The sequence below is a fragment of the Clarias gariepinus genome, chromosome 28, assembly GCF_024256425.1.
Source record: "Clarias gariepinus isolate MV-2021 ecotype Netherlands chromosome 28, CGAR_prim_01v2, whole genome shotgun sequence".
Classification (NCBI taxonomy): domain Eukaryota; kingdom Metazoa; phylum Chordata; class Actinopteri; order Siluriformes; family Clariidae; genus Clarias; species Clarias gariepinus.
Window position 1 is genome coordinate 1,548,976 of NC_071127.1, and position 21,849 is coordinate 1,570,824.

General features: G+C 42.0%; 1 protein-coding gene and 1 long non-coding RNA gene across 3 annotated transcripts; one reads left to right on the top strand and one right to left on the bottom strand.

Moving 5' to 3' along the window:
* The first annotated feature begins 8,390 nt into the window (after positions 1 to 8,390).
* On the top strand, positions 8,391 to 10,073 carry LOC128515580 (putative nuclease HARBI1). Its single transcript, XM_053489670.1, has 5 exons — positions 8,391 to 8,823; positions 8,916 to 9,031; positions 9,158 to 9,269; positions 9,357 to 9,664; positions 10,065 to 10,073. Exons 1-5 carry the CDS (start codon positions 8,391 to 8,393, stop codon positions 10,071 to 10,073), a joined length of 978 nt encoding a protein of 325 aa, XP_053345645.1.
* Positions 10,074 to 10,087: 14 nt separating this feature from the next.
* Positions 10,088 to 10,657, bottom strand: LOC128516025 (uncharacterized). Of its 2 annotated transcripts, XR_008356728.1 has the most exons (4): positions 10,628 to 10,657; positions 10,405 to 10,454; positions 10,272 to 10,334; positions 10,088 to 10,190 (listed from the first exon to the last, which is right to left on the bottom strand). It is a non-coding gene; the product is annotated as an uncharacterized LOC128516025 (long non-coding RNA). The 2 variants fall into 2 exon arrangements; XR_008356727.1 differs by having other exon boundaries at positions 10,272 to 10,454; positions 10,628 to 10,656.
* Positions 10,658 to 21,849: the final 11,192 nt, after the last annotated feature.

A 21,849-nucleotide genomic window follows, 5' to 3' on the forward strand; every position in this document is an offset into this window, starting at 1 on the left:
TAAATAGGATAGCATCTTGCAGTTGATGGAGATTTATGGGATGCACATCCAGGGCATGAAGCTCCATTTCCACCACATCCCAAAGATGCTCTATTGGGTTGAGATCTGGTGTCTGTGGGGGCCATTTTAGTACAGTGACCTCATTGTCATGTTCAAGAAACCAATCTGTTTCTTGAACAAAGTAAGTAAATTATCCTGCTGGCAGTAGCCATCGGAGGATGGGTACATGGTCAGAAACAATGCTCAGGTAGTCCGTGGCATTTAAACAATGCCCAATTGGCACTAAGGGGCCTAAAGTGTGCCAAAAAACACCCCCCACACCATTACACCACCACCACCAGCCTGCAGAGTGGTAACAAGGCATGATGGATCCATGTTTTCATTCTGTTTACGCCAAATTCTGACTCTACCATTTGAATGTCTTAACAGCAATCGAGACTCATCAGACCAGGCAACATTTTTCCAGTCTTCGACTGTCCAATTTTGGTGAGCTCATGCAAATTGTAGCCTCTTTTTCCTATTTGTAGTGGAGATGAGTGGTACCCGGTGGGGTCTTCTGCTGTTCTAGCCCATCCGCCTCAAGGTTGTGCGTGTTGTGGCTTCACAAATGCTTTGCTGCATACCTCGGTTGTAACGAGTTGCTCTTTTATCAGCTTGAATCAGTCGGCCCATTCTCCTCTGACCTCTAGCATCAACAAGGCATTTTCGCCCACAGGACTGCCGCATACTGAATGTTTTTCCCTTTTCACACCATTTTTTGTAAACCCTAGAAATGGTTGTGCGTGAAAATCCCAGTAACTGAGCAGATTGTGAAATACCCGTCTGGCACCAACAACCATGCCACGCTCAAAGTTGCTTAAATTACCTTTCTTTCCTATTCTGACATTCAGTTTGGATGTCAGGAGATTGTCTTTACCAGGACCACACCTCTAAATGCATTGAAGCAACTGCCATGTGATTGATTAATTAGATAATTACATTAATGAGAAATTGACCAGGTGTTCCTAATAATCCTTTAGGTGAGTGTATATTATAGTTTAATATTGTATAGAATTTAATTGACATATTTTAAAAAATATATTTTTTCATATAATTTGTTTAGTTGAACACACACACACACACACACACACACACACACACACATACATACACACATATACACAGTATGTTTGTACCAATACTAAGCAACCCTTACTGCTTCCACAGGTTTTCAGAGGGTAAGTTGCAGCCAGGTACTGCTAATCATCAGGCCTCGATTAATTGATCAGCAGGTGTACAGACCTCTATAAAAGCAGAAGCTTTGGCAGTTTGCTGGTCTGGAGCATCCAGGTGTGTTATCACAATGCCAAGAGGAAAAGACATTAGCAATGGTCTTAGAGAAGCAGTCTTTTGCTGCACATCAATCTGGAAAGGGTTATAAAACTACTTCCCAACAATTTAAAGGTCAATTAACATTTTAGCAAGAATTTTTTTCTTTTCACAAGTGAAAAGCATTTAAGACAGTCGCCAATATTCCCAGGAGTAGACGCCAGTGTCAAGTCACGTCAGGTCAAGTCAAGCACATTCACCTGAAGGTCAGACCATGAAATCATGCAGAAAAAATGGTTGTCGGGAGAAAGCCTCTTTTGGCTAAAAAGTACATGACTTAGGTTTACAAAACTGTATCTGAACAAATGACAAGGCTTCTGGAACAATGTTCTTTGGACTAATGAAACCAAAGTGCAGTTGTTTGGCCTTAATGCCCAGCACTATGTTTGGTGAAAAACCAAACAGCATTTCAGCAGAATGCTAAAGGAATGGCAATGTTTTGCAGCCACATAACTTGCCCACCTTGCAGCCATTGAGGAAGTGATCTGATTTTTGTCCAGGAATATCACAAGTTTTTTACTGCAGGATAAATCGCCAGGGATAAACAGCAGTTCTGTTTCAATAAGATTGAGCTTCAGCTGATGAGCTGCCATTTAGGATGAGATGTCTGCCAGACATGCTGAGATCCGGGTGGAAACCTGAGTGTTTAAAAGAGGAAAGGAAAGAATAAGTTGTGTCATTTGCATAACAATGGTATGAAAATCCATGTGATATAACCTATGTCATACCATATGTCTGCGTTCCAGACTCTTTGGTGGACGCTATTGATGTTAATTTTAGTTTTTTCTTTTTGTTTTTGATGTTAACTACAAAAGTGTCTTCCTCTCTGGGAGTTTCTCCAGCATACTGTTTATCAGATTAATCAACATGAGTCCTCATCTGTTACATTTTTGAGGGCAACAGTTTTTTCAGCCCACATTTAATCAATAATATTAAAAACAAAATGATTGTTCTTGTCCTGCACCCAGGAATTTGGTGCTTTCGACGACCTCCACAGAGGAGCCGTTAATGCTCAGAGGAGAATGGTTGATACATTTAGGCATTTTGGCAGCCGCTCTTATCCAGAGCGACTTAGATTTTTATCTCTTTATACATCTGAGCAGTTGAGGGTTAAGGGCTTTGCTCAAGGGCCCAACAGTGGCAACTTGGTGGTTGTGGGGTTTGAACCTGGGATCTTCCCAACCGTAGTCCAATGCCTTAACCACTGAGCTACCCCTGGCCCCGAGCTTCCCAAATAGTTGTTGGTGGATGATAGTGTTGAATGCTGAGCTGAAATCTATGTACAGCATTCGAACGTATGTGTTTTTCTTGTCCAAGTGTGTGAGGGCAAGATGGAAAGTAGTGGAGATGGCGTCATCCATTGAGCGGTTAGAACGCTACGCAAATTGCAGTGGGTCCAGTGAGGGAGGCAGCAGTGTCTTGATGTGTCTCATGACGAGCCGCTCGAAGCACTTCATGATGGTGGGTGTAAGGGCAACAGGTTGGTAGTCATTGAAACAGGACAAAGAAGACTTCTTGGGCACGGGTATGATGGTGGTGGCCTTAAAGCACGTGGGAACGACGGTGCTGCTTAAAGAGATGTTGATGTTGGTAAGCACATCTGCCAGCTGTTCCGCACATTTTCTGAGCACTTTGCCTGGGATGTTGTCTGGTCCAGCAGCTTTACGTGGGTTGACTCTTCGTAGAGTTTTCCTCACATCAGCTGTAGTGAGACACAGGGATTGTGGGCATTATAAAATTTGTATTAAACATGTCGAAATAAAAAGTGGCAGCTGGCACGCCTAAAAATAGATGCAGGATTATTTTTATAATCCAAAGAAAAATGCTGTGGGCTATTGTTGTTTACTTACAATATTTGTTAATTTAATTTAAATGAGGTTTGGGCTCGGGGTGTTGAGCCAACATCATGAACCAAATCACTCCTTCAGCCACCGCCCGCAATCTTGGGGTAACCGTGGACAATCATTTGTCATTTTCCCCACACATCGCTAACCTTACTCGCTCTTGTCGATTTCTTCTTTATAATATCAGAAGAATTCACCCATTTCTTTCTTCACAGGCTACTCAGGTGCTTGTTCAGTCCCTTGTTATTTCAAGACTGGACTACTGCAACTCACTCCTGGCAGGCCTGCCTCTGTCCACGATTCGTCCGCTGCAACTGATCCAGAATGCAGCAGCACGTCTCGTTTTTAACCTCCCCAAGTTCTCCCACACCACCCCACTCCTCCGCTCCCTGCACTGGCTTCCTGTAGCTGCCCGCATCAAATTCAAAACACTAATGCTTGCCTTTTATAAAACACAAATGGCCCAGCACCCACTTACCTCTCTGCGTTAATTACACCACGCACTGCACCACGTTCCCTCCGATCCTCCAGCACTGCTCGCCTCATCCCACCATCTCTCAGGGATCGAGGGCGGCATTCATCCAGGCTCTTTTCTGTTCTGGCACCTAGGTGGTGGAATGAACTTCCTGTAGATGTCCGTACATCAGAGACTTTGACTATCTTTAAACGACGACTCAAGACACATCTGTTTCTCCAGTACTTGGACTAACCTCCTCCCCCCAACAACCCCAACAACCCCCCCCCCCCCAAAAAAAAAAGAGAAAAAAAAAACACTCTTCTTAGTTGTGTTGGACTAATGGCACTTAGTTATTAACCTAGTTAACCCAGTGTAAGTATGTATCCAATTATGTAAACATTAAAGCACTTTTTGTAAGTCGCTCTGGATAAGAGCGTCTGCCAAATGCCTAAATGTAAATGTAAATGATCCTCCTCTTCTTTTCCTACATAGTCTAATCAGTGCTCAACCACACATAAAGTTCTTGCGAACGCATAGAAATTTTGTTGTACTAAATAATATTTATGCAGTATAATCAGGGCCTCTTATTCCTATTTATCCTAGGTTGTTCTTTTAGGGCATTTTCTTCATCCAGTGTGATCGAGTTGGAACAGCTCTGTGCCACGACACCATCTACCTTCATTATCCGAACCAGATAGTGTGAATCCTGGTCCAGCAGAGAGCCTGCGAGCAGTAAGTCAATATTAAATACTAACTGTATTTATTAACATTAATAACGCTGTTAAAGAGAGTATCATATTATCACATCTCTAGTAATTGTCTGTGGATCTTGTGGTTACATTTTAAATGCATATAATAGGATTTACAAGATGATCCTTTTAAATGAGCTCACAACAAAGTTACCTTCAAATGCGTCTCATGTCTGCTTACTTTAAGGCCCCAGATCATTTCCCTGTTCAAAAGAGTAGAATGTTAGTGTAATTATGTAGCTATTAGAGTTACTGGTACTTGACTCTTTACTTATTATTTTATGTATAACCTTTATGTCTACTGTAGATATTCTCTAACACATCTCAGAGACACTTATAAAAACTGAGATGCTGAAGATCCACATAAGCTTCACACACAATTTCAGGTTATCTGTGATTACTGTATCAAAATTTAAATGTCGTACAAGATGTTTATGGTTGCAACCTTCAGCTAATTTCTTGCAGACAGACACTGGAGGAAACACAGACTGAGACCGCTGACAGTAGCACAAGACCAGCTAACAACAGAAGAAAGAGGAAAAGCCTGACGTGCAAGAGCAGGAGACTCATAATGCCTGGATAAAATCTCACATTTAGATGGAGGAACGCTGGCTACAGATACAGATGGTGAACCAACTGTTGTCTTCATTTCATTAACACACAACCTCTTGCTATGCAAGTACAAGTAAATATAAAAATACGCTACATTTCAATGTTTACTTTTTTATCCTATTTGACAGCTACTTTTGTTACAAAACCTACTTGAATTATATTTTAATTGAATAATTTTTTATAAAATAGTTCTAAAACACTCTAACTTCTGTGTGGACACCATTGTTCCAGCAAGGACTGTCTGCTGTTACCCAAACAACAAGCCATGGATAACAAAGGACATTAAAACCCTACTGAATGTCAAAACGAGGGCCTTCAAGGCTGGAAACAGGGAAGAGGTGCGAGAAATACAGCGGAAGCTGAAATCGAAGATCAGGGAGGCCAAGGAGGCTTACAGAAGAAAGTTGGAGAGGAAACTTCAACATAATAACATCAGAGAGGTGTGGAGTGGCATGAGGACCATCACAGGTTACAAACCTTACAGTGGTGAGGGAGTGAAGGGCAATGAGGAATGGGCTAATGAGCTGAATCTGTTTTTTAACAGATTTGACATAGTTACACCAGTGCACACCCAAACGCTGACCCCAATTGCTCTCACCACAACAGCATCACTGCAGTTCGCACCCCCTCCATTCGCTCCTCTACAACTTTCTGCTTCTCACCCCCCCTCGACACCACTTGAATGCCTTGCTAACACCTTAGCCCCAGACACCCTGTCTGACTGCACTCTCCAGAGTAACACTCTCACACCTCCACTACACGACACTTCTCTAATAAACATCACTGCTGCACAGGTTGAAAGGCAGCTGAAGAGCTGCTGGCAAGTCTGCAGGCCCTGATGGTGTGAGCCCCAGGATCCTGAAGACCTGTGCCCTACAGCTTAGTGGAGTACTCCAGTATATTTTCAACATGAGCCTCAGCCTTCGGAGAGTCCCTGTGCTGTGGAAAACGTCATGCCTAGTCCCTGTACCGAAGACGTCGTGGCCCAGTGACCCTAAGGATTACAGACCAGTGGCATTAACGTCACATATCATGAAAACCCTGGAGAGACTCATCTTGAAGCAGCTCCGGCCTATGGTCCAACCACTTATGGATCCGCTTCAGTTCGCCTACCAGCCCTGCCTAGGAGTGGATGACGCCATCATCTACCTGCTCAACCGAGTTTACACCCACCTTGATAAGCCAGCAAGCACTGTGAGGATCATGTTCTTTGATTTCTCCAGTGCGTTTAACACCATCCGCCCGGATCTGCTGGGTGATAAATTAACAATAATGCAGGTGGATGCCCCACTGGTATCCTGGATTGTGGATTATCTGACTGGCAGACCACAGTATGTGCGCTTAAAGAGCTGTGTGTCAGACAGAGTGATCAGCAACACGGGGGCATCGCAAGGAACTGTTCTCTCTCCTTTCCTTTTCACTCTCTACACCACAGACTTCAGCTACTGCACAGAGACCTGCCACCTTCAGAAGTTTTCTGATGACTCAGCAGTAGTTGGATGCATCACTGATGGTGACGAGAGTGAATACAGAACTGTGGTGGACAATTTTGTCACTTGGAGCAAGGAGAACCATCTTCAGCTCAATGTGACAAAAACAAAGGAGTTGGTAGTGGACCTGAGGAGGACCAAAGTGCCAGCGACCCCGGTCAACATTCTGGGTGTTGGTGTGGACAGGGTGGAGGAGTACAAATCTCTGGGAGTGTACTTGGACAAAAAACTGGACTGGACTAAACATGTGGACATCGTTTACAGGAAGGGTCAGAGCCGTCTCTATTTTCTGAGACGACTAAGGTCCTTCAACATCTGCCGGACGATGCTGCGGATGTTCTACGAGTCTGTGGTGGTCAGTGCCATCATGTATGCTGTTGTCTGCTGAAGCAGCAGCCTGAGGGTCATGGACATTAACAGACTCGGCAAGATCATTAAGAAGGCCAGTCAAGTTGTAGGAATGGAATTGGACTCCTTCAACAAGGTGTTGGAGAGGAGAACATTGTCCAAAATAAGGTCAATACTTGACACTCCTTCACACCCACTACACTATATGATGATAAGCAGCCACAGGAGCTCATTTAGCAACAGGCTAAAACTTCCACGCTGCACAACTGAGAGACACAGGAAATCATTCCTGCCAGTCGCAATAAAACTATTTAACTGGCATATCTGATCACACCAAACCATAAACCACACACATATGCAAATTCACCTTAATAACCATGTATACTGTGTATACGTCTGCTGATAATAACAATGTCAATATAATTTAATGTCCATAAAATTGCTGCTATAGGTTTTACTTTTATTGGTTATTTGACTATTTTTATTATTTTTATTTTTATTTTATTTTTATGTTTATATTATTCTATTCTTATTATTTTTATTACTTTATTGTTTTATTTTTATTTAAATTTTCTCTACCATCTTTATATGTCTTCCTAAATCTTTATTTTCATCAGGAGTTTTGTTCTGTAATGAAAGAGAATTTCCCCACGGGGATCAATAAAGTAATTCTGATTCTGAGTCTGATAACCAGTATTTTGTTCTTATTCCAAATTTTACAGTATACATTTATTGTTTACATTTACAAAAATACAATGTAAACACACTGCACACAAAACATTGGTGCATGGTGAGGGTTTAAATTCAATAGTTTCAGCAACTTCGCTAAGTTTGACAACCTACACATAGCAAAGTAAGGAAAAAAAGAGCTCTTGTAGTAATGTTGTCTTCTTGATGGGAGAATTTGGTAGCCATTCCTGGTCTCTCCTAGTCACAAGGACATGCTGCAAAACACACCACCCATCTCTTGAACCCAAATGATCCTGAGGAGAACAGAAAAAACACGATTAGATATTTATTATACAGTATGTATCCATGCTTTTCATTGAACTTTATCATAGCAGGCATTAAATTTATTTGTAGCATTTCTTGCATTTATTTATTGTTTAAATCTGTTTAATTCATTCACAGTGAACATAAACACTTTATTTTTGCACTAAAAAAGTAAATATTTACAGTACCTGATTACTCACCTTAGAGTAAAGTTTTAAAGTTTGTTTAAAGTGCTCATTTCACCCTCTGCCGCGCGATAGATGTGCTAGTAGGCATGTTGTTTAGTGCGCCGTTGTTTTGGTTTAACGAACACACCATTTATACTCACCTGGCTGGTAATTTAATTTACTTAATTTTTTTTTAAATAAATAAATAAATAAGGAAATGTACTTTACTAATAAATGTAAGAAATTATAAGGTATAAATACACTAAGAAATGTTCAAAACCTCTGTGTTTAATTGGTGAGTTTGGTAATTAATTAATTAAAAGTATATAAATAGGGAGCTGAACTCGTTTCCAAACTTAACCATGGCGTGTCCTTTCATAGATGAGGTGGTGGATGAGGGAGCTATAGTCTTGCGGAGGGCATTTCAAAGAGAGAGAACTTTCAGAGACAGGTCAGACCCTTTGGCTTTTAATGACAGCTACCTGTATGAGCGATATAGGTTCTCAAGAGATGGGATTGCATATATTTGTAGATTACTAAGCCCACACTTTGCAAATAAAACACGCCGCAACAGAGCGCTCACAGTCCCACAGACGGTGTGCATTGCACTTCGCTTTTTTGCCAGTGAAACATTTTTGTACACAGTTGGAGATGCAGAGAATATCAGCAAAGCATCAGTTTGCCGCTCTGTACGAACTGTGTACCTTTCTTTAAAAAGACTACTCAATGTGTTCATCACATTCCCTGGCCACAAAGCTATTCGTACCATTAAACATGCCTTTTATGGAATAGCTGGTAAGTTCAAATAACTCTATAAAACATGGAAATATTTCTTGACTGTTGATTTTACATGGGACATATTTAAAACAAACAAATAATTTTCCTAGGTTTCCCAAATGTTATCGGTGCATTGGACTGCACCCATGTGCGTATTAAGTGTCCGTCTGGTCCACATGAAGCGGACTTTGTGAATAGGAAATCAGTACACAGCATCAATGTACAGGTACGGTCCCACTGAGATGATATTGAAGGCTATGCTCTAGCACTGAGTGTTCTGTACTAAGCTGGGCACCAGTGTTTAGTTCATTGCAATTAAAATGTAGTGACCTACAGGTTTAATTTATTTTAGATGATTAGTGATGCAGATTGCATCATCACAAATGTAGAGGCCAAATGGCCAGGCTCTGTGCATGACTCCAGAATCTTTAGAGCCTCATCTCTCTACCAACAACTAGCAAGAGGTATGCTAATAATCACTTAAATCACAAAAAGTCTTAAAAAAAAGAAACTACATTATATATCTATATATATTCATTCTGTCTATGCAGGAGAATTCTCAGGAGTTTTGCTGGGAGACAAGGGATACCCATGCCTGCCTTACCTCTTGACTCCCTATCAGGAGCCCCAGACAGAGGCACAGCACCGCTACAACATTGCCCATGCACGCACAAGAGGTCGTATAGAGATGGCATTTGGGCTGATAAAGTCAAGGTTCCAGTGCCTGAAGCACCTCAGAGTGACTCCACCTAGGGCATGTGACATTGTAGTTGCTTGTGTAGTGCTCCATAACATTGCTTGTCTGAGGAGAGAGAGGCAACCAAGGATTGTTGAAGAGGAAGACTGGGGCAATGAAGCAGTATTGGAAGAAAACGAAACATGCAGACTTATACGAGACACATATGCAAATAATTATTTTGCTTTAAGGCTTTAAAATTTTCCACTGGCCCCTCAACTTTCTCCTTAGTTGAACAAACACACAGAAGTCAAAGTATTTAATGTGATTTGTCTTTATTCAGAGTGAATCTGCCTGTTAGGGGTGAAAACACAAATAAATGTTGTGGAAAGTGATCAAAAAGGTAATGTTTTTTTTTTCTTTTCCTTTTTAAAAAAATGGTAGTTCTACTTGCATTTTTCTGTAGCTGTTGAATTTCCAGCTCCAACTTCCACATCTTCAGTTTTTTATACTGGATGTCAATATCAGTCGCTTCCATTTGTTTAAGGAGGTAGCGTTTATACACTCCTTTTATGTTTTCTAGGTTCTGTAGCAACATAGATTTAAAGTTATTTCATTGAATACTCTTGGCACATTGTTTTCATTTCTTAATACTCACTTTTTCACATGTGGTCCCAGACTGAGAGGGCTCTAGAACAGTGTCAGCATCCTGAAAACACATTATGATTATTTTATCACACAAGTACACTTTTTAATATTCAATACAGTATCGCATGGAACCTGTGACTACCTCAGGCCTCCTTGAACATACAGACACAGTCTCCTCATCTTCCTCAACTGATGGGCCTTCTCCCTGTGACCACTGATTAAACTCAGTTAAACTCATTAGCTTACATGACTGATTTAAAAGGTCTCATACTCACAGGCAACATGATGTCTGGTGGATCCATAAAGCATACAGAATCTTTTGTCACTATGAAACCAAACATGATAGAAAAAATATTTTTTTTACCAAAATACACCATTACAGTAGCACAAGTACCTCTACGTGACATTACTGCTATGATGTACTTAGGCTTACAATGCCTAAGGAAGGAGGAAATCAGTTAGTCAGGAAGGAATAATGATAATAAAACACACACACACCTTTTATATACTCACTCCTTATACTAGGTGATATGATTTTAGATGATGTCCCCCCCTCTATTCCCTTAAGGACGGGCCTCCCTTTATTAATTTCCAAAGCCAGCTCCTCTGCAGGAGTGAAGCTGGCTGGTGGTGGCCCTCCCCCAGTGCCAGCAACCTCAGTCTTCTTTTTGGTCGCTGCAATAAAAAAAAAAAAAAAAAAAAAAAAACCTGAATAGTTGTAACTTCAAGCTGGCATTGATTACATATGTACATACCATTAGATTTACTTACCATTCTGAACTATATTTTTATATTTTATTTTCACCTGCTGCCAGGTTCTTTTTCCTTCACTTAAGTTGCTGCTGCGTGAAAGCAATTAACGTTACTGTTATTCACACACAAACTTTGCAATGTATTGTGACACACATTTAATGTTGATAAAGTATTTTAAATAGTTTACACCGCTACTTACGCATTGAGAGACGATCAGCAATTTCCTGCCAACCTTTCTCTCTTGCTTTATTTATTGCCGCTGTATTGCCTTTTTTGGTGATGACATCTTTAAATTCTTCATATGTTTCCAATAGCAAACGCTGTTCCGTTGCCGTGAACATCGCTGCCCTATCTTTTCCTTTTGTTGCCATGGTAGCCCACAGTAAATCGATTGACCCATGCTCGACTTTTCAGGACTTTTAAACAATGGCGTGCACGCGCAATTATCTAGACTATTTAAACCTGACTCAAATTAGTAAGATCACATGATCCTCAATTTACTGTTATGGAACCAATTTAAGCGCGGATGTTTAGCTCGGCTCATTCAAGTCAGGTTTTGGACTTTAATCCCCGCTTTTCTAAGCGGCTTTTATGAAACAGCCCCCAGGTGTCTCACAGTTCATGACCCAAGCAGGTATTTCTTCTTCTTTCTTCGTTCTACATCTCTACCGCCACCTACTGTTTCCGGTTGTGTAAATACACAAGTGTGCCAGGAACTGATGTTACAGTGTGCACGCAAACCTGCGGGGGGATTGGGGGGGTGGAAAAATTGTGCTCGGTAACAAAATGGAACAATCGTTCCCAGTGGGTAAACGCCCTTAGTGTTACTGTGTGTGCTTTACAATGTCAGACAACATTCAAATGCAAATAATTCACCCCTTCGCATGTCTGAATCAGCTATACATTCAGAGAAATTAAAATGCACTCCTCCCCACTTTAAGATCCTCTTGGATATGAGGCATTTCTGAAGACCTGGAGTGCTTCAAGCCTCTTCTTAAATTTGTGTAAATTTCAAATTATCTGGATTCTAGATTCTAAAATTGACATCGTTACCGTTTGTAATCCCTGGAATGGAAGAAATTGAGATTTTCCTTGTCATAACATGTGTTGTATTGTTTTTTTTTAGTTTTATTAATCACTCTACACACAATAATTTTCTTTTGTATTTTTATAGAATGTTTAAATTTTATATTTTATAAAAAATAAAAAAGTAAATAAACCAAATACAATTATTCCATTTGTATTTTTCTTTTGTAAAATAGCATAAAAAATCATAGGTTGTGTATAGAGTGACTAAAAACAATACAAGGCATGTTATGATGAGGCATCTTTTCATCTCTTCAATTCCAGTGATTAAAAAATGGTAACAATGTAAATTTTGGAATCCGCAGAAGCTCAGTGGTCCATGCACAACCTCTCACGGGCGAGCCTTTATTTGAATATGCCATTTTAACGGGGGGTGGGGCTAAGAAACTCACATCTCAGTTTATTAATCCACACGTTTGGGTTAGGGTACAAAAACATTTAGTAAAAAGCTTTCAAAATTATTTAGTTTTTACAAATATCACAATATATGTTTTTTGCAATGTTTTATGTTTTACTTTTATATGATATATTTCCAGTAGTTTTAATTAACTGTCATTAAGGGTACATTTATCAAAAAGGTACAAAGCTGTTCTTCGAGAAACATTATGTGTACCACTGTTGGACCAAAAGATATAAGCACATCACCACTATCTTATCCACACTGTATTGGCTTCCAGTAAAAACATTTCGGTATCAATTTTAAAAGTCACCTATAACGCACTAAATGGTTTTAAGCCACGGTACCCAAGTAAACTGCTAATGTTTTATGATCCGTCTTTCACCTACTTCAGTCAAAGGGTGCAGACTGTTTTTTAGTACCTCCGATTATAAAAACTACTGTGAGGCCAGATTCTGTTTTATCGTGCCAAAGTTATGGAATAGCCTTCTGATTACTGTTTGAGACTCGGACAGTCTCAGTCTTTATGTCCAGGCCAAAAATGTGTTTATTTAGCCAAGAGTTTTGTGAATACATTTGTCATAATGAAAGTTGCAGATCAGCAGGACTCATGGACATGGAGAACAGACCTAGATCTGTCAGGTTTGTTGACAGTGGAGTGACTGGGAAGTCTTTACTGTCCAGTTTTTTAATGTATGTTTTTCCTTCTGGCTCTCCATTTTAGTTATGCTGTCATAGTTAGTCCTGCTGGAGTCCCTGCTTGCACTATGACATAAAATATACATTTACCCTATCCATTTTGATATTGTGAGTATACATAACATACCTCCCCTCTCTCTCTGTCTTTCCCCCTTTTTCTCTCTGTGTTGAAATTCACATAGCATTTCTGATTCATCAGCCATCTTGACCCATTGATCTCCGGACCGGTTTGACACATCCTGGTGCCCTGCTTCTAATTCTAGTCACATGAAGGTCTCTGGCTCACTGTTGAGGGTGGCCCTATGTGGTCTGGTTGGTTGGTTCCACGTATCTGATGCAGGAAGTTTGTCTCTGATGGTTTGTGAAACCAAACAACTTATACCCAAGTGTCCAAAAAACAAAAGTGGTCTTCATAATAACATAAACACCTTTCCTATTATACCCAACTTTCTGCCTTAGAGCACGCAGTATGACTGCAAATCAATCCCTGCAATATCTATCTGATATTACCCAAATGAGGATGGATTCCCTGTTGAGTGTGTTTCATCTCAAGTTTTTCCTTGCTAGGATCACACTAGCATGATTATAAGGTATGCTGAACTAATATTTATTTTTTTTCTTTATTTTTTAACTAATGAAAATGGTTAAAAGTGCTATAAAATTGAAATAGAAGAGAATTTAATTATTTTAACCAAATTCCAGTCATTTTGTCAATCTTCAATTTTTTTTCTTTGCTTGATGCAGGACAATAATATGATTTTTCTGAAAACTTTTTGGCCAGGAACAGTATGTAAGTAATTTATTAAAGCAATGTGATGAACTGCACAACTAAAGCAAAGAACAATTTGTTAACTGGATAATACAAGTACAAAAGATTAAAAAACAAGGACGACTGAGTAAAACAGAGGAAACACACATTTTAAAAAGTGCCTGATCTTGTTGGAGTGACTTTGGTAGTGTACACATTGAGTCTGTGTCCTTCCGGCATCCGGAGCAGGAAGCGGATGCTTCCTCTCCGGCAGCCGGATAAAGTGCAAAAGGAAGCAGATGGGACAATCTCACAACTACAGAGGTTTTGGGAAGTTTTGACCATTATACTAGCCAAATAAAAGATTAATTACAGCAAGCTACACTGAAAAAAATAAATCTGAGATGTTGTAAATGTAGTATAATTAAATCTGTGTAATCAACAATAAATAATCAAGTTTGTACGTTTACATAAATAAATCTAAGTTAGAACTTAATTTGCATTTGTTAAGAACACAAAACAATGTGCATTTTTTCCTTAACATATTTTTTTTATGTAATCCCTGACAATCTTTTTAAGTGGACACACACAACAAGCAATAATCTTGTTCATTTTACTCTGTTTAAATAAACCTGCCTCCCCATGGAAAAAGCATGGAAAACCCCGTATCAAATTAAAAGTGTTAAAAAACTCTTTGGAGCATTCTGTTCACCTCGTGTGCTAAAAGTTTTAACAACCAGAAGACGACCTGTGGATTCAGGACCAAGTGCAAATTGAAGGAACTGTGGATGTTCAGGAGTGTATGCACGGGTTGCTTTTTTTCTACCCGAACGCTGTTGGGTCATTTTTCTGGGTTCTTTACAGAGAGTTGGGCAGTTTTTGTGTAGCCGTTTGCAGGGTGTACAAAGATAGTGAAGTGATGAATGAACGCTAAACTGTAACTGTAGTGCTAGCATAACGCAGGCATTTAGTTAGGTTGCTAGCGTTAGCAACCACATTAACATTAGAACTTTATTAATCTCACTGCTTGAGAGAATAAAATGCTGGAGTGTTACAAAACACTGACCCTCTCACAAATATACACACCTGCTAACCTCCCGTTTTTCACTAGTTAGTAATTTACTCCGCGGTTAAATTTCTCCCGAGGTATAACAATATTTTACACCTTTCCCCCTTTGACAAGTATGCAAATGTATCACCAGTAATTGCATGTAAGCTAACCAGGTAGCCCTCTTTAACCAAAGTTGCTTGTGACACAGACTAAATTAACTAGTCAACGCGCCATCTACAGGAAAAAGTACCACAGCTGAACGGGTGGAAGTATGAATATTTGGTTTTTAATTACTAAATTAATATTAGTATTTAATATTTGTAATGTGCCAGTATGACACCAGCTATGACATTTTTTTTCGGTAATTAGCTTAAAATCTACGCAGACCACAAGATCAACTTGTAGCGCAGCCACATAAAAGGGCATTTTAACTAACAGGGAAAGGGATTAAGGAGCTAATGCTGCTCACCTGTGCTCGTAAATTTGCCCGATTTGGTTTTATTTGTCCCCATTGACAGTGTTGGTCACAGGGTAAGCTCTCGCGAGCATGCGCGATCGCAGCGCGAGGGAACCCGGAAGCGGCGTCGGGTCACGTGTGCCGGTATAAAGCCGGAACCGGCAAGTGGCTCGACACGGAGAGATTTACCCAGCGCGCTGTTTATTTTGAGAGAGAGTTTGGTTGATGATTCTAAAGGAGTACTTTTCCCCGGTTGGATTATTCCTCATAGACACTCACAATTCACCTCTCGTTCCGTTGCTCGAGCTCCCGGATTTGTCATCAATACCGGTGAGGCCGAGCCAATCTCTCCCGTGCATCATTTCACACACTGCAATATCATTAACTCTGGACAATCATACACGCACTCACACACCCGCATACACCATACACATTGTTTCTATTTGTATATATTTTGTATATATTGGTTTTGGTGCACCTTGTTTGTTTGTTTGTTTGGTTTAATACACTTTGTTTTGGTTTATACATAGTTATTGTGTCGCGTCTTTACTTGTCCTGTCTTGATTGCGCAATACCGGAAGTGTTGTTTAAAAACCCGTATTTGGATTCTCGACCCCGTAGCAAAGTAACTAGTGGTTTAATTAAATCCAAGTGTTACATAGTGGTGGCCCGTATGTACGGGGAATCGGTATTTTCGGGTATTTTCCGGTTTTGTGTGTCTTGGCAGAACAAAATGGATGCTAACATTGCTAATGCTAATGCTAGTGGTGCCGTGCAGGCCGACCTTGCTGTAGCTAATAATGTGCTGGAGGATGTAGATGATGCATTTGTTACACGCCGTAACCCTACAGCTGAAATAACCTCATTGATTAGTTCACTATATATATCTGACAGACATGATGATGATGTTATGTCTGATATTAATGTTGTGCATACATTGCAAACTGAACTGAATCAATGCAAGGAGGATATGGGGGCGCTTACTGACAAAGTGAACACGTTGGAGCAGGATTTTAGACAATCCATAAACAGCAGTTTGAACAGAGAAAGCAGTTTTCGGGACGCAGTGGACGCCAGCTTAGAAGGGCTGGAGCGCTACTGCCAAGAGGCCCTGGAGAAACTGGAAAGAGCTGTCACTGACTGTTTTCTGCGACGTGACGTAATCTGGGAAAACCAGATGAAAAAACTACGGCTCACAAGTACGCCCACCATCCAAAGGTTAAAGGCCTACACCCCTGCATCTCCCCAATCTCCTGTTCTACATTCTCCCAGCACGGCGATCACAGCATCTACAGCAAAGGTAAAGCACATAAGCAGTCATGAAACATACGACATTCCTCCTTGTGTCCAACCACACGCTTCTGCCCAGCTTACCTCCTCAGTTTCACCCTCTTCTTCTTCCTTTTATGGCCGACCACCCATCCGCCTGGAGTTTCCAGCCTTTGGCGACGCTTCAGAGACGGCGGATGTTCTTAATTTCATCGAACAGTGTGAAAACTATCTGGAGATCAGACCACTGCCCAGCCCAGAACTGTTAGGAACCCTCAGCACGGTGCTACGAGGACCTGCTCTGAGCTGGTGGAAGGCAGAGAAAGGCAAGGTGAAGGACTGGAAGTCTTTTAAACAGGCATTTATGGCGGCTTTCTTACCGGATGACTACCTCACAGAAGTGGAAGAAAACTTAAGGTCTCTGGTACAGCAGCCCAGTCAACGCCTTAGAGACTTCGCCTATGACTACCGCGCCCTCTGTATGAAGGGGAAGCCTGATATCTCAGAGGAAGAACTAGTGGGGCGAATCCTGAATAACATCAACCCAAGAGTGGCAGGATGTCTGAGAGGAACAGTGAACACCGTGGAACAGCTTGTGAAGATAGGTTCTAGGGTGGAAAAAGACTGCAAGAGCTCCAAAGACTATTGGCAAAACGTGGACTCCCAGCACAACAAGGAAAAGAGTCATAAGAAGGCAGGTGAGCGAGTTCTTTCAAAGCACGCAGCGGGACTCTCCATTGCTCAACCTCTGGCAACTCCTTCGCTTCTCCTGGTTCCAGTAACAGTGCAAGGAAGGAAGGTGAATGCTGTGGTCGATACAGGAAGCTCCTACACGCTGATGAGGGAACATCTATGGAGGCAGCTCTGCGAACAGGAAGTCAGGTGTGATGTTCCTTCTCCTCAGAAGTTTGTTATGGCTGATGGGAAAACACACCAGGCGCAAACCCAGAGAAGGCTGCGTTACAACTGGCACACGATCGAATGTGAGCTGGACACTTACGTCATGAGCAACGCTCACCTGGCTTTCCCTCTGATCGTGGGGCTGGACTTCTTAAAAGCCACCGGAGCCACCGTGGACGTCGCACGCGGGGAGTACGGGCTGAAAACAAAGGAGGGAGTCACATATCATCCCTTCATAATGTCCCAACCCCACTCGGCGCCATCGAAGTCAGCTCAAAGGACACACACACATCTCCTGGCTACGGCTAACCTGTATCTAGCCTTACCTGTGACTCCTGATGATCTCCTATGTGCGGAGGAAAACTTAAAAAGTGTGACATCATGGGACACCGACAACGATGAGGAGCTGCTGAAACTAATGGCCGCTTGGCCCCGCACCACCTCCAACATCTTGGGCAAAACAGCATTAGAGAGACACAGAATCACTTTATCTGACGACACCCCATTTAGATCCAGAGCGTACCGAGTATCACCCTTAAAGAAAAAAATTATAGAAGATCAAGTCGACCAGATGCTGAAGGACAACATCATCGAACCTTCCTGTTCATCATGGTCGTCACCTGTTGTTTTAGTACCTAAACCCGATGGGACTTACCGTTTCTGTGTAGATTTTAGAAAATTGAACAGCAAAACCAAACCTGATGCATATCCAATGCCTTTAATACACGACATCATTGAATCACTGGATGGCGCCTCCTGGTTCTCAACATTGGATCTGCAATCTGGTTACTGGCAGGTGGAGATGGAGAGAGACAGCTGTGAGAAGACCGCCTTCATCACTACCAAAGGTCTGTTTCAATTCCGGTCCATGCCCTACGGACTCAGAAACGCAGCTGCAACGTTCCAGCGACTGATGGAGAAAGTCTTGGCGGATCTAAGAGGAAAGTATTGCTTCGTCTGTATAGATGACATTATTATTTACTCACAATCACTAGAACAACATAGAATGCATCTCAACGCAGTATTTTCCAGACTCACCCAAGCCAATCTCTCCCTCAACATGAAGAAGTGTCATTTCTTCAAAAGGCGGCTGAAGTTCCTTGGTCATGTCATCTCTGAAGAAGGTGTGCAGTTAGACCCGGAGAAAACAAAGGCGGTGGCAGAATATCCTCCTCCGCAAGACTTAAAATCTCTTCAACGTTTTCTGGGTCTCGCCGGCTGGTATCACAAGTTCATTCCCCACTTTGCCGACTTAACAGCTCCATTAAATAATTTAAAAAGGAAGGGAGTAAAATGGGAGTGGACCGAAGAATGCCAGAACAGTATGGATGTCATCAAACACGCACTTCAAAACCCACCAGTACTAATACAACCGAACCTAAATCTGCCATTCCAATTGCACACCGACGCCAGCGAAGTGGGCCTGGGAGCCATCCTCACCCAAACTGCAGCAGAAGGAGAACGAGCAGTAGCTTACGCCTCACGAATGTTGAGAGGAGCTGAGCAGAATTACTCCACATCAGAAAAGGAGTGTTTGGCCGTGGTCTGGGCTGTAGAAAAATGGAGGCACTATCTAGAAGGTCGTGCTTTCGAGGTCTTTACCGACCATGCCGCCCTGTCATGGGCCTTCAACTGCCCGAAAACCAGCTCTCGTCTCACCCGATGGACGTTACGCCTACAACAGTTCGTTTTTACAGTACATCATAGAAAAGGCTGCTTAAATCTGGGACCAGATGCGCTATCCCGGGCGCCCCCGCCATTGGAAGTGGGCACCGCTCCATGTCTCGCCATCACAACCTCGAAATGTTCATCCGACTTACCAAACGACCTGTGCGAAATAACTCAAGCCCAACATGAGGACCCCACCATCACGAAGCTGCTCTCTAATGACCAGCCACGAAGCACAAGGGAGCAGAGGGTCTCGTTCGAACATCACCAAGGGGCGTTATATCGCCGGGTACCGGTAAGACACGGAGAAAAATTTCAACTAGTTGTCCCCCAGTCATTAGTAAAAAACTTTTTACACTACTATCATGACAATCCCTTGGGAGGACACCTGGGGCAACTAAAAACCCTGCTGAGGTTACTAGATGTGGCATGGTGGCCTACGGTGCGGAAGGACGTCTGGCACTATGTGAGAACTTGCAGCGTGTGTCAACAGTATAAAACAGAAAACACTAGACCTAGTGGGCTACTACAGAGCACGGAGGTTCCAGAGCCAGGACACACCGTGGGATTGGACATCATGGGTCCTTTTCCCCGAAGTAAAAGGCAAAATGAATATCTTTTGGTGGTGGTAGATTATTTCACCAAATGGGTGGAGATGTTTCCCCTCAGGGATGTAAAGACGCCAAAACTGGTGAAGGTACTAAGAGAGGAAATCTTTACTAGATGGGGAGTCCCCAAATATCTAGTTTCCGATCGAGGACCACAGTTTACGTCTCAGCTGCTGGCACACCTCTGCCAAACCTGGGGGAGCGTCCAAAAGCTAACTACAAGCTACCACCCACAAACGAACCTGACGGAACGAGTTAACCGAACTCTGAAGACAATGATCGCTTCATACGTCGGGGACCATCACCACAACTGGGACCAATGGTTACCAGAGCTCAGATTCGCCATCAATACAGCCCAACAGGAAACTACGGGAAAGACACCTGCAGAACTCACACTGGGTCGGCAACTAAAAGGGCCACTCGAAAGGCTCATGAATCACCCTCCAACACCTGATCACACCGCCTACTCACTACTGGACAGACAACGACTTATCACGGAGGAGGTGAGACAAAGAGTAAAACAACAACAGTCCAAACAAGCTAGATACTACAATGCCCGGAGAAAAGATACGCACTTTAAACCGGGAGATCTAGTTTGGATAAAAACTCACCCACTCTCCTCCGCTTTTACGGACGTTCTCCTCAGACGCCGGAGGCTTGGGGGGGGGGGTCTATGTAGCGCAGCCACATAAAAGGGCATTTTAACTAACAGGGAAAGGGATTAAGGAGCTAATGCTGCTCACCTGTGCTCCTAAATTTGCCCGATTTGGTTTTATTTGTCCCCATTGACAGTGTTGGTCACAGGGTAAGCTCTCGCGAGCATGCGCGATCGCAGCGCGAGGGAACCCGGAAGCGGCGTCGGGTCACGTGTGCCGGTATAAAGCCGGAACCGGCAAGTGGCTCAACACGGAGAGATTTACCCAGCGCGCTGTTTATTTTGAGAGAGAGTTTGGTTGATGATTCTAAAGGAGTACTTTTCCCCGGTTGGATTATTCCTCATAGACACTCACAATTCACCTCTCGTTCTGTTGCTCGAGCTCCCGGATTTGTCATCAATACCGGTGAGGCCGAGCCAATCTCTCCCGTGCATCATTTCACACACTGCAATAACATTAACTCTGGACAATCATACACGCACACACACACCCGCATACACCATACACATTGTTTCTATTTGTATATATTTTGTATATATTGGTTTTGGTGCACCTTGTTTGTTGGTTTGTTTGGTTTAATACACTTTGTTTTGGTTTATACATAGTTATTGTGTCGCGTCTTTACTTGTCCTGTCTTGATTGCGCAATACCGGAAGTGTTGTTTAAAAACCCGTATTTGGATTCTCGACCCCGTAGCAAAGTAACTAGTGGTTTAATTAAATCCAAGTGTTACAAACTAGTCTGACATAAAGAGCTTTATCCCAAAAGCCATGCTTATTTTGCTGTTTTATTTTTGGTAGTACCTGTCTCCATGTTTTTGTTTCAGGTTACATATACCCTACGGACAGCTTTGTCATTTCCTATTTAGTATCAATTCTATGACACACTAAATTAATAGTTTTATTCAGTTTAATCTTTGCTTTTCAACAAAATGTTTACTTTCTTTCATTTTTTTCTTTCTAAGGTTTTTCTTTCTAAGGAACCAACATGGCTGAAGTGTCAAGGCCGTACCCCTACATCCTGACATTGGGAGATGATGACCAGCGCTGCTCTCAGGCATTCGTCATTCTGGTGGGACAGGCTCTGGAGCAATGCACACTACTTGAGGCGGTTGATGTGTGCTTCAAGGCATTTTATATTTTTGACATTAGCTATCTAAAGCAGTGTGCTCCTGTATAGGACTTTTTGTAATGTTGCTATGAAATAGCAAGGCCTACTTGAAAAGTCATAGACAGTGTTTGTATGTTAAAATGAGACCAGGGCTGGATAGTTTAGTTCTGCAGAAAAGATATCTGAAGTCACAAAGAGATCCTGCTCTGTAGAAGCTGCCTCAGCCTATTTGTGCTATTACTCCATTCTGCCCTTGTGAGTAATAGTATAGTAATGATGTTGCTGTTGATTATATGCTCTTGTGCTTCTGAAAAATAA

Excerpts from the sequence above, each read along its gene's own strand:
- LOC128515580 (XM_053489670.1), top strand. The coding sequence starts at position 8,391 with ATGGCGTGTCCTTTCATAGATGAGGTGGTGGATGAGGGAGCTATAGTC. Across the intron at positions 8,824-8,915 it reads TGCCTTTTATGGAATAGCTG|GTTTCCCAAATGTTATCGGT; the intron begins GTAAGTTCAAAT and ends TAATTTTCCTAG. Across the intron at positions 9,032-9,157 it reads TACACAGCATCAATGTACAG|ATGATTAGTGATGCAGATTG; the intron begins GTACGGTCCCAC and ends AATTTATTTTAG.